The sequence below is a fragment of the Setaria italica genome, chromosome II (assembly GCF_000263155.2).
Source record: "Setaria italica strain Yugu1 chromosome II, Setaria_italica_v2.0, whole genome shotgun sequence".
Classification (NCBI taxonomy): domain Eukaryota; kingdom Viridiplantae; phylum Streptophyta; class Magnoliopsida; order Poales; family Poaceae; genus Setaria; species Setaria italica.
Window position 1 is genome coordinate 43,747,592 of NC_028451.1, and position 18,022 is coordinate 43,765,613.

Here is an 18,022-nt window from a genome sequence, read left to right on the forward strand (position 1 = left end):
ATGGGGTAATTGCTCGGCGCCGAGGCCTACGGCGCCAAGGCTTGGCGCCATCATGGATGGCGCCAAGCCCCCACCACGTCGGAATCCGCATCAGCAGCTGCGCATGGACCTTAGCGCCAGGATGGCTGGCGCCGAGACGTGTAAGCTTGACGTCAGCGTGGATGGCGCCAAGCTAATGATCTATTTTTGAAATTGGTTCCGAAAATAACGTATTGGTGAGAATGTTTCGAAAAAGGAGAAAAACAAAAAAGTCGGGCACAGGATAATGATTGCCCAGGGTGAGGAGAAGACAAACCAGAAACGCACATCAACAGGAGGTATTGGTAGCTACCGCCTACAAGCTATGCCTATATACGGGCTGGACGCAGACGTGGCAGCACCATTTACCGAGGTGAAAGAAAGTTCGGACCCCACTGAATGATTATGAGCCGCGAGTGGGCCCCTTCCCTGATTGAGAAAGAGAGAGAGAGAACAAGATCGACGATTGCCTAGAGCCTAGAGGGAGTGTGCATATATAGTGGCCGAAGTAGCTAGTGGCGTGGCCTATCATTGCGTGCTTGACAGTGCCAGGGAGAATCTCCAACTTCCTCTTCTTCGCGTTGCTGCCTGAGTACCTGCAGCGGTGCAGCCTATGACGACGACGGTGTTTCACCCGCCCCATCGCCGGCCGATTCCCATGTCTGGTCGCGCGCCGGTGCCTCGCCGTCGTCGGTTCATCCGATCCTGGTATAGCCCGCATCAGTTGCGCTGTTTGGAGGTTCTCTGCTCCGCTTTGTCGCCCCGTATGGTCTTTCATTGCCCATTTTTTCTCCTGCTTTTGCTCTATCTGCGGCATCGTATACATGGTTTTTCGTCTTTTCATTTCCACTTCCTACTCTACCCTAGTGGCCCTTCATCGTTGCACCGCGACGGTGTGTTTGTGCACCAGGTCACCAGCTACTACTTCCACGGTTCCTTCCTCTACCACCAGAGTCCCCAAACTCGGCCTACAATACATCACAGGTGGAGCTATGGCAAAGATTCGCTCCTTTTCCTTTCACGTTTCACCCCCTACCACTTCATGATTATTTCCTCCATCAACCATTCAACTATGTTCGTTTATTCGTTTTTACTTTTTACTGCGGTTTGGGTAGGCAGAGCGAGCAGGCAGTGACGCAGGGCGAGAGCACTCAATCCCTTCACCGGCACGGGCACGGGCATGCCACGCGCCGCTGTGAATATTCTGCGCACTGATGCAATGCCACCATGCCAGCCAGTAACATGAGCTTGCCTCTGTACCGCAGCTCAGCAAGTTTACCTCTACTGTCAAAAGCAAAGCAACAATGAACAGTAACAGAAGCAGGGTTGCCTGTTGCCGTTGGGGCGGGACGGGCTCCACACTGGCCCCAGTGCGGCAGTGCCTCTGGCGAGAGCTGCAAGTCAGCTGCAACCCTGCAAGAGAGAGAACAGCGTGCGTGGTCAGGTGTTTCATGCGCGTGACGTGCTGCCAAAGCGATCCTTTTCTCATTCTGGCTGACTGCTAACCACCTTGGCTCCTGACTCCTCACTCAGCGTGCTGCACGATCAGATCATGATCATCCGCCGCCGGAACACGTACCGGAGCCTACTGGCCAAGGCCAAACCAACCAAAAAGCTGACCCGTCCGCATGACGAAGCAAAGGAGAGGCTTCCATTTTCAGCAAAACAGTTGGGTGGGCGATCAGCTCGCTCGGTCGAGAATCCCGGGCAGGAGCAGCTTCCAAACACGCGCGGGTTATCGAAGTCACCGCTGGTTAGGAAACAAAAAAAGATTGGGTTTAGTAGCTTCCGCGGAGACAGCGACACGCCCATATTAGCCGATGATTAGCACGTGCATGTCAACGTTAACAGAATCCCCCCAAGCTTGCAGTGAACACCGTCGCTTGCTGCGACATGGCAGCACAGGGTGCGACAGCGACAGGCACGGCCAGTGGCAACTCCCGGCACTACGGCAGCATCCACACACCTGAGGTAAACAAAAAAAAAAAAGATGCAGAGGCATTGGCAGCTCTCGCAATTGAAGGCAGTTCAGCATAAAAATAGGGACGAGAGCAGACGGATTTCTGTGTGCCATTTTGGCAGGAAACCACTGCTAACACGACGCTTCTTGATGATGTCTCCAGATGCTCCTCATCGGCGTCTTTGGATTGTAATTTGGACACCGATAAGTCCTTATATTTTGGGGGCAGAGAGAGTATACAAAAATATCGTAAAATTCTGTAAAATAGCTCTACGATGCTATAGCTTTAGTGCTTTATAGTGTAGTTGTATGGTTTTTGTGTTGCTCAAGTTAGGCTCCTTTGAATTTTCAGTTCGTGCCGATTGCACTAGTGTTCGTTGGCCTTTTTAGCCTCCTTTCCCTGTGACCCAAATATACTTCGTCCATGCAACAGATGTTCGGGGGCAAATTTTGTTCATTGCTACGGTGTGAATTGAAGAACATTAGCATATGGATCCTCATTCCTCACGCGCCTTAGCCCGCTCTGGTTCAGGTGAAGTGATAGGTAGGCAGCTAGTGGTAGGAGAGCCGTGGCAAGATTGGCCTAGAACTTTTCTCTTCCCTCCTCCTACTAAGGTCTTGTTTAGTTGCCCAAACTTTGGGGTGCCCAAATTACTCCATCCTCATTCCTCACGCGCCTTAGCCCGCTCTGATTCAGTGAAGTGATAGGCAGGCAGCTAGTGGTAGGAGAGCTATGGCAAGATTAGCTAAGGGGTGTTTGGGAGGAGGGGGCTAAATTTTAGCTCCCGTCACATCGAATGTTTGGACACTAATTAGGAGTATTAAACCTAGACTAATTACAAAACTAATTACACAACTCCTAGGCTAAATCGCGAGACGAATCTATTAAACCTAATTAGTCCATGATTTGATAATGTGGTGCTACAGTAACCATTCACTAATGATGGATTAATTAGGCTTAATAGATTCGTCTCGCGATTTAGCCTAAGGGTTCTGCAATTAGTTTTGTAATTAGATTATGTTTAGTCCTCCTAATTAGTATCCGAACATCCGATGTGATAGGGCTAAAGTTTAGCCCCCGCCTCTTATAACTTTTCTCTTCCCTCCTCCTACTGGCAAGCTGCCTGGCGCTGCAGCTGCCTGACAAGCTGCAACCAAACAGCCCCTTCCAGCACGGCAGCACCAGCCGTGCAGGCAAGTGCATTGAACTCTATCACGGGCCCGTACAGACTCCAGAGAGACACGGACAGTCGGCCGTGCCACGAGCTGCGCCTGTGAATATTCTGCGCGTATTGATGATGATCGCAGGCGGTGCAAGCAGTTGCTGGCCAGCGGGGCCGGGGGAGGGTTGCAGGCTTGCAGCTTGCAGGTCGCCCTTGCTTGCCCATGGTGGCATGGCCTACCTGCCCTGCTGCGGTGCTGGTGCTGCCGCCTGCACTGCCGGGACCGAGCTGCAGCTCGTCCGGTCCAAGAGACAACAGTGGAGGAGCCTGAGCCTGACTGACAGATTGACTCGGAGCATCAGAGGCTGGTGGTGGTCTCCACGGCCCCAGTCCTGCCGGAGGGCCCCGTCGTCGCGGGATCCGATGCGCGGGGGGTGGCGCCAGGTCCCCGTGGACGTAGTGGGTCCCGCCCCGTGTGATACTTGGCCGTTCATGAATGCGTGCCGGGGGTGGCGGTGGTCACCGGTTTCTGTTTCCGGCGAGGTCTGGGGCCGAGCTCGTCTGGATCTGGGCCGTGAGCACGTCTGAGGGGTGTTTGCATAACACCTCTAAATTTTATTACATATCATATCGGATGTTTAATACTAATTAGAAGTATTAAATATAGTCTAATTACAAAACTAATTGTACAGATGGAGTCTAATTCGCGAGACGAATCTATTAAACCTAATTAGTCTATAATTTGACAATGTGGTGCTACAGTAACCATTTGCTAATGATGGATTAATTAGGCTTAATAGATTCGTCTCGCGAATTAGTATAGGGTTCGGCTGTTAGTTTTATAATTAGCTCATGTTTAGTCCTCCTAATTAGCGTCCGAACATCTGATGTGATCCTCCTAAAGCTTAGCAACTCGTATCAAACACCCCATTCCGGGTTGGTGGCTCCGGCCGGACCCTCCTCTCCTACTCCTGCGTGACGAAATGGCCGCCATCGTGTTTCTTCTCGAAACCAACTGGAGCAGAGAGCGCGAAGCTCCGGGCCGACGCCACGAGGCTCCCGTGGAACAGATGATCAAATGATTCTCGGTTCAGCCGATCGCGGGACACTGCCCCTGGACCATGGTTGGCTTGTTGCTCGGACGACGCGCTCGTGAGTCGTGAGGGCCCTGATGAGGAGGGGAAGAGATGCCGGCCGCGGCCCCCGTCCCGTACGCGGTGCGCGTGGGAGGCAAACGAGCCCGCGAGGGAAACGCCCCGGCAGGTCGCGCGGCCGTCTTAGGTGGTGACTGGTGAACAACAAAAGTCGGGTGCGCGGCCGCTCGGTTCGGCTCGGCCACTTCTGTTTGGGACGCCGCGGGAATTCACGGCAATGGTCTCGGCCTCGGCCCCGGCGCGTGCCGTGTGCGGCCTACTGCTCTGGCTTACTAGCTAGGCTGGGTTGGCAGACAGCCCTGTGCCAATACAAGTCGCGATCGCTACGACGAGACCGGGTACTGATGTAGCAGTACTATATCCAATGTCTGCCTACTCGGTAGTCGGTAGGAACACTAGTACTACCTGATACGGGAAAGGGTAAACACGCAATGAAAATGCCGTGCAACTTGCGACGACATACGATGCCGTGCCAATGTTAGTCGCATCCTGATGACAGAGCCAGCCATCCAAGGTGGTAAAACGAGCAAAGGCACACACGCACGCGTGAGGCAATTCAGAACCCGCCGACAAGCAAATGTGGTCCAATCACGTTAACATACGGGGATCCGATCAAGTTGAGCAACATACGGGATTCTTAGTCGTCGGATAAAATATTATTATCCTTTTCTTGATAGATATCTATTGATAGATTTATTGCCACCAACAAATTATATGACCGTTAGATGAGAATTAGCCCAGATCAATCCTCCCACTTCATCACTCGAACCCTAGATATATCCCCGACATCCCCTACCCTCCCTCCGCCGTCATCACTCTTTGCCCCTCAATCACTGCCCTGCTCCATTCTTCACCTAAGTGTAGGCGCCCTCGATACTATCACATCCCGCCAGTGATCACCTCCACCACAGTTACCGTTTTTGTGCGTCATTTCTTACCCACCCACCCTGATGTCTTTTACACCTTCATCCACAACGAGATCCGTCGCATCAACCTTCCCCTTCATCTCTAGTGGGCGATGGTACTATCATCTTTGTGGTAATATATCTTTTGATAATATCTTGCTTTGCCCCCTAACATTGGCACTGCTTATGACTAGTCTAGCCTACTTTTCCAACTATCCTTATTAAGTTGGGGAAGAGGAAGCTCTGCACTCCAATCAAGGTTGCTCAACTAGAGATGACTAGTGTGAATCGCACTGTGCCTCTAAAGGTAAACAATTTTGAAAGTTTTTTCTTCAATTTAGCCAACAGATAAACAAATTCTTCTTAATTTTTCTTAGAATCGATTCAAATATGTATCCCTTAGTTTTCACTATAGTTGCTTATAGTCATAGCCACCATGCGCGCCCACTAACAAGGAAAATGAGAAATGCCTATTTATGCTGTTGTTAGTGACTCAGTACACATACAATGTCCAAAAAATTGCAATAGTTATATTTTTCTAATAGATAAAATCAACTTATTTTAGTCGACCAGTGTTCTACGAGGCGATGAATAAAACATAACGAGTCTCTAAGGAAAGACCGGTCCTATACGGTGAAGCGCGAAGTTGATTTTCCGGCCGATGTGCTGCCACCGCATGTGGGTGGACCCCACAAATACAGTCCCCGAATTCACCGCTCGCTCTCCCTCTTTCCTCTCTTCTCTGCCGATCCAGCGCGAGCTTCCTCTCTGCCGGGGAGCCGCGAGGACGGCAGCGCGGCGAGCACCCCCCTGGCAGTGGCGCGGCGGTGGCGGCGTGGGGGCAGCGCAGCTCCTCCAGCGCCGCAGCCGCGACCACGAGGAGGAGCGCCGGCGCGGGGGGAGCTGCTTCTCCGGCGGCGTGGGCGCGAAGGAACGGCTCCGCGGCCCGCGGCGAGCGCGCCTGTGGCCGCAATGGGGAGCAGTAGCGCGCCGCCGGGGCGACGGGGAGCGGCGCCGGCCGGGGCCCGGCGAGCCGACGGAGTGGCCCTTTTTTTCTTTTTTTTTAAAAAAAAATTTCTAATAAATTGTTCTCCAATTTTTCTTCCAAAGTTTTTGCTTATGTTTGTTGGAAATTTTGATTCATATTTTTTTTCATCCAAAAGTTTTTGGTTTAACTTTTGTTGTCGTCCTTTTCTTCTCTCAAAACTTTTGTCTACAATTTTTTTGTTTATCTGAAGTTTGTTCATATTTTTTTTAATTTATTGTTTCCGATTTTTTGCTTCATTTTTTTGTTTCTGAACATTCTCAAAATGTTGCTTCATTTTTTTTGAAGTTTTTGTTTCCAAAACTTTTTTCACATAGTTTTTTTAAAATTTTTGTTTCTAAACTTTTTATTCTTTTTATCGTTATAAACTTTTTTTCAATTTTTTTTATTAAAATGTTTGCTCTAGGCATGGGAACAGCGGGGTGGGCGCACATGCTGCAGGGGTGCAGGAGTCGGAGCTCGACCAGAAGCAAAGAAACTTCCGGACGACCCTAAGTTAGAGATCCCTAAGACTGATCTTCGACGGTGAAGTTTCGTTGCTGGTGTTGATCCATTGATTAACTTTTAATTCGGTCACATCAGATGTCTGATATCAGAAGGATCGTGGGGTTTAGATTTATAGATTAATTTTTAATTCGGGTCACATCGAATATTTGATACCAATTAGGATTAGACGCGAACTAATCGTAAAACTAATTGCATTAGGCGTGGCTAATTCGCGAGATGAATCTATTAAGCCTAATTAATCCATAATTAACACATATTTATTGTAGCATACATGGTTAATTATGGACTAATTAGACTTAATAGATTCATCTCATGAATTAACCTTCATTTATGCAATTGGTTTGGTAATTAACCTATATTAATACTTTTAATTAGTATCTAAGCATCGATTAGTCTCTGCAACCTAACACTCCTAAACAATTTGTAATTATCTAAACATTCGATGCGATTAGTTTCTGCAACCAAACGCCCCTAGACCTAGGACTTCCTAACTGCGGCAACAAACCAAAACACAGTCACACCCTATGTGGTTAACGATAGTAACTGCTGCTCGGACTTTTCCGACTTGGCCGATAACCTTGGCGCAACCTGAGTCACCGGCTGCTGGAGCTATCAATACTATGACGAAACGGTCCCCCCAGCGCCGGGCGGCATGAGGTCAACAAAGCCAGTCAGCAGAGCATGGCGAACTTCACACGGAAAGAGAGAAGGATCAGAAGCCTATTCTATTCCGAAACAAACGCCTGACGAAAACCAGCTTGAATAGATGGTTAACTGAAAGAAAGCTTTGACCACAACGAGGCAAACCGCTCGGTTTTCACGAGACGAGAGGGGCCTGTTCCCCTCCGAGTCCACAACTCGTGCCGACCCGCCGATGATAATAGCAGGCGCACGGCGGAATCTGTTACTTGCAGGGAACATCCTCTCTTTGCCACGCCATCGACAGCGACACCCAGAAGCATCCACATCCACATGCAGCTGCAGCGGCGGCTCTCTAACATCTCAACACAAAGAGGCATTTACACACACCTGCTAAAAGGGTTGCAGAGACGGGTGCCATCTCTCCCAGTCCAATTTCCAGGGCAATTATCTCCCGATCGACAGGGACCACCGGGCCAATGCCCGCCCGCTTACAAGATTTCGCCGATGACCCACCTGCCCCATCCATCCATCTTCAATAGCTCGCCAAGTAGTGAAAGCTTCTACCAGCCGGGCTGGGATTCAGTCACATGTCGCCACCGCCCCAAGCTGGCGAGAGGACACCGCGGATCTGGACGAGGCGAAGCTGAATCCAGCCGCGGATCATACCGTCTGGTGCGCGGCCCCAGCGCAGCACCTCGCCTCCCTCCCCGTCCCGAGCCCCACTTGGGACAAGGAAAGCGTCAACACCAAACGAGCCTCTGCCTGCGCTTGCCGGATGGAGACGGAGACGGAGATGGCGATGACGAGAGGCCCACGGTGTGGTGGTGCTCCTGGCTCCCCCGGATACTTTTTCGACGAGGCGCTGCACGTCCAACGGTGACGGGCACGGGTGCTCGCCTACAGCTCCAGGACAAATCTTTCTATCTCCACGATACGAGAGCACACGGCGCCTCGCCGTCCACAGAAATCGCTAGCAGACTCTGGTGCTAGGCAAAGGCAACCCACATGCGCTGCGCTTTCGGATGAGCGCTGCACAGTCACCAGCCATCAGAGAGACACGAGCAACTGCATCATCAATAATTTGTCATCACACAGACCAGAGCTGGGGGTACTGCATCCATAATCAGTCACTTTCATTCATCCATTTCCTTTCCCCCCCAAAGCTACTTACAACAAACCCGGAGCCAGGTCATGCCATGCCACCACCAACCCCTTGGCTGGCTTCTATTCTACTTGGGATACATATTTTCCTTCTCCCCTAACAAGCTAAAAACAATCCAAGCAGAGTGTGTCCTGACAGATTATATGATGGGAGCACCAACAACCGCATCATAAGGTTACCTGATCCTGCATTCTAATTGAATCTTTCCTTCATCAGTTAAGCTGAGGAAAAAAAAACAAAGAGCAATGCCACTAGAGAGACCAGCTTTGGGCATCCATCCATCCATGCATAAAAAGGGGATAAAAAAGAGAGATTTCTATGCACCTCCTCCGGTCTTTTCCGCCATGGGAGGATAACCAACCAACTACACAAAAGTATCACTCCCATCAACCATTCCAAAATCCGAATACTTCTTAAGTTAGCAAGGGCTTCTGCAAGGATGGAGCAGGCGCGCCTCCCTTTGTGACCACCACCAGCAGCTGAGTGGGTTCTTTGAGCCACCGCTGCTATTGTGATCGCTTCTCCTCTTCTTCATCCGAGAGGCGTAGCCGCCATTCGCCCTTCCACTGAATAGTTAGCTCGCCAGTTCAGATTACCACTCCAAAGCATGGGTGTCCGGATTGTCTACTTTCCTGATGAACAAAGGAATTTGCCCCGTAAGCTAAAAGAACTGAACTGTACGAACTTCTTTTTTACTTGAGATCTAGTCAGTCAAGTACCAGCAGCAGGCTTCTGATCGCTCGAGGGCTTTACAGGCATCGGCATTGGTCCGAAAGTCAACTGCGCCGCCGACATGTGTGAGTGCTGCACACCCCCCGCAGACTGGGCAGCCGCTGCAAGATGCATAAAGCCACCAGGAGGATGAAGCGCCTTCATGTTATTGCCAGCAGCAGCTGCAAGAGCGTTTCCTGGGTCAGAGGGGGCCACAGCAGGGGAAATTGACATGGAACCAGAGCAGATGGAAAGCATCGTGAACGGACCTGGCATGGCATTCTGTTGATGGGGCGCCTGCTGCTGCGCCTTGTCGCCTGGGCGCTTCTGGTAGAGGCCGAGGGCAGCAGGGCCAGCAGCTCCTGGTGCTTGTGGCGCATACGCATTGGATATGAAGAAATGGCCTTGTGGGAACGGCTGCTGTTTCAATGATGAGGGGGGCATGTGTGACTGCTGCTTGCTCCCCGCATTGGAACCTGGTGACACATTCGGCTGTTGACCAAGGATTGATGGCATAGCCATACTGAAGTGATTTGCTGGAGTTGACTTGGAGCTGGATGTCGATGCAGGGTTCGTCGCTGACTGCTGTGGTGATGGCAATTGGACAGGCTGCTGAACACCCTTTGCACTTCCAGTAGCAGGTGGGCTGCCACCTGTACTTTTGGACACTGAATTGGATCGAGATGGTGAACCGGAAGCCACAGGAGCATTTGAAGATCGAGATAGATCCCCTCCTCCAGTAGAAAGGTTGGTTAAAGAAGGCCCCATTTTTGATGAACTCATGCTTAAAGAACTCTGGGATTGGTGACCAGGCGTGGAGAGGGCCTGCATATGAACTTTTGCTTGTTGCTGGTGGAGACCGCTGTTCTTCATCACAATCAAATTAGAGGGTGGAGCAGCAGGTGGAGTCGTAGCAGCAGATGAAGGTGTCCCTCTCCCTGAAGATGCCTTCAATTGAGGAGATTGAACTCCCCCTTGGGTAGCACTTGCAGGGTACATCATATTCTGAAAGCTCGCCATGTTCAGACGGTCTGGGTACCCACCTGCATTATTTGGTGTACTTGGTGCAGCAGATCTAGGCCGATTCAGATGGTGTTGCTGCTGAATCATCTGCTGATGCTTCTGGTGCATCTGAAGGAAATGCTGGTGCTGCTGGTGCTGCTGCTGTTGCTGCTGAGAAATGGTGGACGAAGCTGCAGCTGGTGCAGATGCAGCGGTGGAAGAACTTGTGGATTTACTCCCCATACCAAAGGTGTTTGGAGATTCTGCTCCAATAAGGCTCAAGGTGCGAGACGAGTTCTCATTTGTGCTGCCACTAAGGAATGCAGGCACGTAAGACTTGCTTTCTGTTCTGGTGAAGGACAGTGAATGCTGCTGGGAATCACCCGGGTACTTCGTGGAAGCCGATTTCTTTCTCTCGCTGTCGCCAGCGGTCGGTGTGGAGGATGAATCCCCAGCAACTGATTTCGGTTCTCCAGTGATCTGGTGTTGGGGCTTGTTCTGTGTGGCTTGGACAGATTGAGCTGCAGCGAAATTAAGCTGAGGATAACTATGTCTTGCTGCTTCTTGGAGTCCGAAGGGGTCACGGCGCCCAACCCTAGGCGCCCCACCTGGGCTGCCCTGTTGGGCCATCTTCTTATTCCGATGGGCCTTCGGGCATCACAAAAGGCTGAGAGGATGCAAGATCAATCCTCACACCCTGGCCACGGCTGACTTGTGGCTGTTGCTGCTGCTGGTGATGGTGTTCACTTAACTTCTTCTCACTCTGACTGCCAGCAGTTTGAGCAGCTGGCATTAGTGCAAAATTTGGAAGATGAACCGGAACAGCAAAATTGTGTTCATATCCACCCTTCTGAGGGTGAGACTTGTCGTCACTTGATGGGCCATCTTGCCCAGTCTTGTCACCCTCCTGTCGGTGTGTGAGGCCAGATAGTAGCACAGGGCGCTGATTGCTACCAGAATAATTCTGGGAATTACTGGCGGCGGCAGCTGCATTAGCATTTGGTGCATATCCCAATAGCCCTTGGGATTGTTGTGGCTGATGCTTCTGTGATGAACCAGACAAGCTTGGCATTGGGGTCTTCTGATGACTTTGTTGCTGTGCACCTTGCTGCTGTGACGGGTGCATCATGTGAGAAGAGTACACATGTCCGTTGAAGAAAGGAACAGCTGGGCCTGGCGGTGCCATGCCTCGATATGATGGAGGCCCTCCAGCATGGGCAGCAACCTGGAACGGGTAGGCACCATTCTGTAAGATCGCCAAGAACTGGGCATCCGGTTGCAAGTTGGCAAAGCTCAAGTTCATGGCCGCAGCACCAGGGTTTGCTGCCGAAGCGTGGGCACTGGCAGATGGTGGCATCGCATTGCTGGCTCCAGAAGATTTTCCATCCCCAGCTCGATTGGCAGCATTTGCAGCTGCCACCGCTGCAGCATGTTGTTGATTGAACGGAAAGATGAATGCAGGGCCTTGCTGAAAATCAGAAACATCTTGTAAGAAAACAAATCCAACTGAAAATTTTGTAATTACCAAATAAAATAGAGTAAAAATTTCCTGCATGCACGTACCAGCATGTTTGGCATAGGGGTGGATTGCTGTGTTTCATGAGCAGGGGGTTGCTTCCTTTGACTTGATTCAGCACCAGCAGCATTGCCCAGTGCTTTATCCTTTGAGAGATTCCCCTGGAATGGTGAGGTAGCCATTGAAGGAGCCTTTGCTTCTTGCATTGGAGTGTGGGCCCTAACAGGGTAGTTCCCCTGCATTGGGTTCACAAGCAGGGAGGCTGCATCCGTAGGTGGCACAACACCCATGTTGAATGGCCTCGGACCAAAGAATGGCCCCGATCTATTGGCAGCAGCAGCTGCTGCCGCCGCCGCAGCTGGTGGCCAGAAAGAGTTCATCTTTGCAACTCGCTGCTGGTGCTGGATAAATTGCGCAATGTAGCAATGTGTAGCACATCGCTTTGAGCGTGTTGGTGGTGGAAGCAACGCAGCATGCTGCAATGCAGAAGAATGTAAGACTTCGAGAGAGAGAGAGAGAGAGAACAAATGCAGATAACCGCAGGCTGACTGACGTGAGAATACATGCCTGTAATCCGCTAGAAGACCCTGGTTTGACATCCATGGGATGAAGACCAGCTGCTGATAGTCCCGGGACTGGACCAAGGTAACTGCCAAGACACAACACAGCAAGCTTCAGAAACCAATCCACTGAGCAGCCGTGCGTACAATATGCATCCAGCAGCTAAAGAAACTCACCCAAACGGTGGGAAACTCCCCAGCCAGCCTCCAACAGGTATTGGCATAGGTGGTGTAACAGCAGGCATAGCTGCAACACAAGAAAATCCAGATCAAAAAAGGAAACAAACTTCTTTCCAAAACCAAGGGACAAATGCAAATAGCACAGCAAACACTTACCAGATTTCTCATGCTTTACTTCAGACTTTGAGGGCTTCTGCTGCTGCGACTGCGGTGGCTGCGGCTGCCGTCGTTCCGATGGTGATTTTTCATCAAGGCTGGGCTTCTCCAAATCTAACTGCAGCGTGAGCTTCTTCGGCGCGAACTCATCAGCCGGAATTCTTTGCACCTTCTGGTCCTCCAAATCAATATCCAGCCCTCTCCGAGTCCTTTCGCCATCTTTCTTTTCATATTTTCCTCTCCCCAACTGAATGGAACCAAAGGAAAAGAAGGTTAAAAAAATCAACCAGAATCCAATATCCAATGCTCCAGCTGATGATGCCAATCAAAAGAATTGGTGAAACTGAAGTGCTCACCATGTCCATCTCAGAATCCAATCCCTTCTTATCTGCATCAGGGTCGGAGGAGCCATCTCTATCAGGAGATAGCTTCCCAGGAGGGGGAGCCTGGAACCAAAAATAATCAGATGAGGCGAAAAGAAGTCAAAAAAAGGAGGCAAAAGATAACAAAGCACCAAGAAGCAATTGCGGCAAAAATTGTCGCTTTCAATCTTTGCCCAACAAATTCCGCAAGACCAATTCAACCACACACACATGGACAAGGAAGCATATACCCACCATGAGATCAATGCAAAACTTTTCTTGCCGAGCGCCATCCGATGCCAGCTCACTGGAAAAAAATCGTTCACACAAATTGTGAATATACTAATCAGATCGGCACAATCCAAAAACAATAATGGTTATTGCAACACCAATAATATAAAAATCCAAGAGGCCCACATCTTTGTCGTGGCTGTAGCTTCGCCGTTCCTGGCCTCGGAGCCCACCGGCGTTGCTTCACCGTCCTGCTTGCATGAAGGTGCTGCCGGCGGTTCTGTCCGGCTCTCCGACCTGTGATCCCGCCGATCTGATTCGCTGGGCCGGAGCTCCGGATCTCTGCTTCTACCACGGTCTTCCATCTTCTCTGGCTCTCGCGAAGTCTCGAGTTGAGCAGCAGCAGGGGCAGCGGCACTGATGCCACTTTCTGCTGCGGCCGACGTAGATGTCTTCCCTTCTGATCTTGACGCGGGAGGTGCCTCCGACCTTGAGGACGGCTCTGCCAACTCTGGCTTTGCTGGGCTCGCCGGACGGCTGTCTTCATCGTACTTCACCAGCCGTGGTCTCTTCCTCTTTGGCGCTGCAACAGCAGGCGGGGGAGTCGATTAGACCCCAGAAACAAAATTTGCAAAGAAGGAAGGGGAAATTCGGCGAAAGGGGAAGGGGAAAACGAAGGCAAAACCACCAACGGAAAGAGCTACGCACCTATAGTGGAAAGTGAGGCGGAATCTGACGGTCGGACGCCAGAAGACGAGGGGGCCGGTGAGGAGTTCCCGGACTTGGCTTCCGGTGCGTCTCTGGGCTCCAGCTTGTGGTTGCTCTCCTGCTTGGGAGGGCAGGTGAACTGCCTTGTGAGCCCGAACAGCACCTCGGCGACCTCGATCTCCTCCTGGATGAAAGATGGGGACTTTGAAATCTTCGGTGGCAGCGGCTGTGGCGGGGTTGTTGAAGGCGCTGGGGACGGCGATGGCCTCTGCTTCGGCGCTGGCCCTGAACCGGCGCTGCCTCTTTCACCACCAAGAGGTTTCTGAGAGGCACAACAATAGAGAAAAAAAATCAGTAATCAAGAGCAAGAGCTGAGGAATATGCAAGCAGATGGCCGCCGCTGGGCTCAGGACCGCACCAGCTTCTTCCGAGCAGGGGCGGTGGTTGAGGCCGACGCCGGGGAGATCGGCCGTGACGAAGGCCGTTGGATCTGCGAGGCGTCTCCGGCGCCGACGTTGCCTCCGCTGGTTCCACCGCCGGGGACAGGCCACTCGTGTGAAGAGCGTTTCGTTGAAGCTGCCAAGAACACGAAAGCAGCAGCAAGGTTAGCGTTAGCCATGCGGATGAAACCGCCGGGGAGGCCGAAAAACCCGCGCTTTACGGTGCCGTACCTGAGCGAGCCTTCCTCGGGACAGGCACGCCGATCATTTCGTCGACGGCCTTGGCGACGATGGGGCTCTTCGGATTGGAGCCACCGCCCTTGCGCTGCATCTGCTGCTGCTGGCCGTGGTGGTGGTGGTTGTGGTAACCCCCACCGCCGCCGCCACCGCTGCTGCTACTGCTGTGGTGGTGGCCGCCGCCTGGCTGCGGCGGCGAGGGCGGTGGAGGCGCGGTGCTCGGCGAGCGCCGCTGCGAGGGCTGGTACCGCGGCGCCAGCTCCTCCTCGGCGTCGTCGTCGTCGTCGCCGAGGCTCTCGTCGGAGGTGTCGTCGGCATCGTCCCGACCGGCGCCGCCGCCACCGCCGTTGAGCATAAGCCGCTCGCCACGGCGCCTCTCGGAGCGCGGCGAGTCCCTGGGGGCCCCGCCACCTCCGCTGCCGCCGCCGTTGCTCCTAAGGCGCCTCCGCGGCTGCGGCCCGCCCGCGACGGACACGCCGCCCCTCCTGCTGTCCCGGATCCTGTCCATCTCAGATCTGAGACATGCGGCGCCGATCCCCGGCAAATCACCGCCGCCTCGCCGGATTCCGACGAGCACCGCCGCCGCGCGGCAGATCCGCGGATCAGCGCCTCGGGAATCCTCGCGAATCTAGCAGCGCCGCCGAGGGTTCGGCGGAGGGGAGAGCTCCTCGGCTCTCGCTCTTCTTCCTCTGCCCCCTCTACAACTCTACTACTACTTGGCTTCTCTCCCCTATCTCTTCTTCTCCGCGCTGCAAGGCTCCCTCTCTTCTCCACCTCCCCCTCCCTCTCTTTCCGGCTGCGTGCCGCTGCCCCCTTCTCTCTCTCTCTCTCTCTTGGTCTGGGCGTCGTCTGGCCGCTTCCCTCCCGTCGGGTTCCCTTTCTAGGCGCCCGCCTCGCCTCATCCTCTTTTTGTCGCTGCCCACGCCCGCATCGGACGGCCCAGATCCGCTCGCGGTGCGATCCCGCATCCGACGGCCCCGGAGCCGCGGCGCCACCGTGGCGCGCCCCGCCGCCCTCGGATCCGGGCGCTGGCCCCACGCGCCCCGCACCTCCCCGACCCGCAATAAAATCTCCGCTCCGCCCTTCCTTCCGCCTCAAGCATGGGGCCGCCACCGACACGTGGCGGTCGGGGGCGGGCTGGAAAAATCTAAGCGCCCACCGGCAGTAGCAGGTGGGTGGGGGTGACGGGGCCGAGGAGGCGCCAATAGCCCATTCACTCAATTAATAACCAGCCGATTTATTAATAATAAATTGTCTACACCGGAGCAGTAGCAAATGGGGAGGAAATGATTTTAAATGGATGGCTTGTCCGCTTTTGGCGGGGCCCACCCGCGCGGATGGACCTGATCTGGACATGCGGGGGGAAGTGTTTTACCCGTGGGGGCTGACGTGGCGCGGCCTCGCACCGGTTGCTGCGGGTGGGTTGAAAGTGAAGGAAAGTCTCCAGGCAGGCAGTGGCGGTGGGGCCGAGGGAGGCTCGCGCGGGGCCCGCACCCTACCCCCCGCTTTTCTTTATTGTTCTGCTCGTGGGCGCCGACGTGGCAGCGCGGGTGACGTCACGGCGAGAGGCCCCACTCGCCACCAACCTTCACCGCACCTCTCGCCTAGTCCTAATAAAATATGCAGTACCAATTTACCCCTCTGGTTTTTTTCCCACCCTTTTAACAAAACCGGTCAATTTTCGTACAGTAGGGTCACGTATTTGTCCAGCAGGAAAAGAGATCTGTGGAGACGTCACCATTTCTTCCACTGATGTACACGTGGTTTATTGCTACTCTACATACTTACTAATTATAAATGATTACTAATAAATACTCCTATATCCCAAAATATAGGAGTAAAGAGAATTGATGTCGCAGAGAAAATTTGGAATGTGGACGGAGCTGTCAGCTGTCGCCGTAAATTTGAATGGAAATTTGGTTTGGTTTGGAGCTGTCAGCTGTCGCCGTAAATTTGAATGGAAATTTGGTTTAACCCTGGTTTCCTTTCCTTCCCTTCCCCCGACGGGCCACGGGTTCCTCGCTGGCCCGATATGAACACGTGTGGATGCCGTTTTCTACCCCCACAACCCCAATAAAGGCAAGCGAGCGCGCGGCATGGCAGCCCATCAAACGCTTTTGGGTGCGCTAGGGCTAGGCGGGTCAAAATTCACAGCGCCGCGGCGCCAGCCAGATCCGGGGCCTCCTCGCAGATACGGCGCGGGGGAGGTGACGACCCGGTGGGCCCGGCCGGTCGAGCTGGATGGATCGCGCAGCAGCTGCTCAGCGACCCGCCGCTCTCTCGCTGCCCGGCGGTTAACAGTGGCTGGGCCCACCTGAGGGGGGCGGGGCACGCGTGGGCGCGGTCCACCATGGGCTGTCGTGCACCGCCCACCACACCACCGCGAAAAAGGGGAGGCCGGATGTGGGGGGCGGGCCCGCGCAGAGGATAAGCCGAATTTCCTTTTTTTATTTTAATATTTTACATGCTCTCGCTCCCGCTCGAGGACGGGGAATGGAAAAGGAGGGAGGGCAAGGAAAAGCTGGACTCGTCTCGCTCTCGCGCCCGCCGCGCGCGCGCCTTTCCCTGTTCGCGGGGCCCGCGTGTCAATCCCGGTTGTTTTCTTCCCCTCCCCTGTTGCGCGCCCGCCGGGTGGGCCTGGTGGGGGGCGGCCGGGTTCGTTCGGTGGTGGGAAAAGCGTGTGGGGCTGGCTGGCCCAGGGGTGCGCGGGGCCCTTCCTTGGGGCGGGGACCACACGCCACTCACGTGAGCACCGGATCTTGACAAGGGGGCACGTGGTCGTAGGGCGGCGGGACCCGCTCTCGCCGGATCCTCTGCGGCCTGCCTGGTCTCCCCCTCCGATTAGCTGTGGCACGGGCGGCGTACGGGCGGGCGAGAGCGAGCAAAGTGGAGGCCGCCCGAGAGCGACCGGTCACCGGCCGGTGCTCGACGGCCGTGCGAATGTGCGATCGGGGGTGCCGTAGCGTGCGACCCCCTGGAAAATCTTTTTTTTTCTGGATGGATGTAATCATCTTCATCGTGGATGTAATCATCCTCATCGTGGGTACGGACTCCGTTGATGCTGCGGATTAGCGTGCGTCAGGGTAGGCAAACAGTGTGACACGCTCTGTAATTTTTGTGGCTGGTAAAATGTTTTTTTAATATAGTAGTGTACTGCTGCTGTCATGGCAAGCACATGCGTGTCACTTGGGCGGTTTTTTCCCTGTTCTAGTTTGTCGGTAGGCTTGTATGGGAGTGGTATTGACTGCTTGGAGTGACGATCATGACTGCGGGATTGATTAGAAAGCAACTCTGATGTGGCTGTTGTCACCGTCAATTTCCCTCTTTCTCAGCACAATGCAAGGGCAACCGCAATGTTTTTGA

General features: G+C 53.4%; 1 protein-coding gene across 1 annotated transcript; it reads right to left on the reverse strand.

Moving 5' to 3' along the window:
- Window positions 1-8,501: 8,501 nt before the first annotated feature.
- LOC101777931 (protein TIME FOR COFFEE) lies at window positions 8,502-15,167 on the reverse strand. Its single transcript, XM_012843965.3, is given in 14 exon segments — window positions 8,502-9,188; window positions 9,276-9,449; window positions 9,537-10,893; window positions 10,895-11,737; window positions 11,833-12,261; window positions 12,353-12,434; window positions 12,523-12,592; window positions 12,682-12,928; window positions 13,038-13,127; window positions 13,299-13,350; window positions 13,461-13,857; window positions 13,983-14,304; window positions 14,401-14,558; window positions 14,654-15,167. Coding segments are annotated over 14 exon segments (4,743 nt in total). The 3' UTR covers window positions 8,502-9,180.
- Between the last annotated feature and the right edge of the window lie 2,855 nt (window positions 15,168-18,022).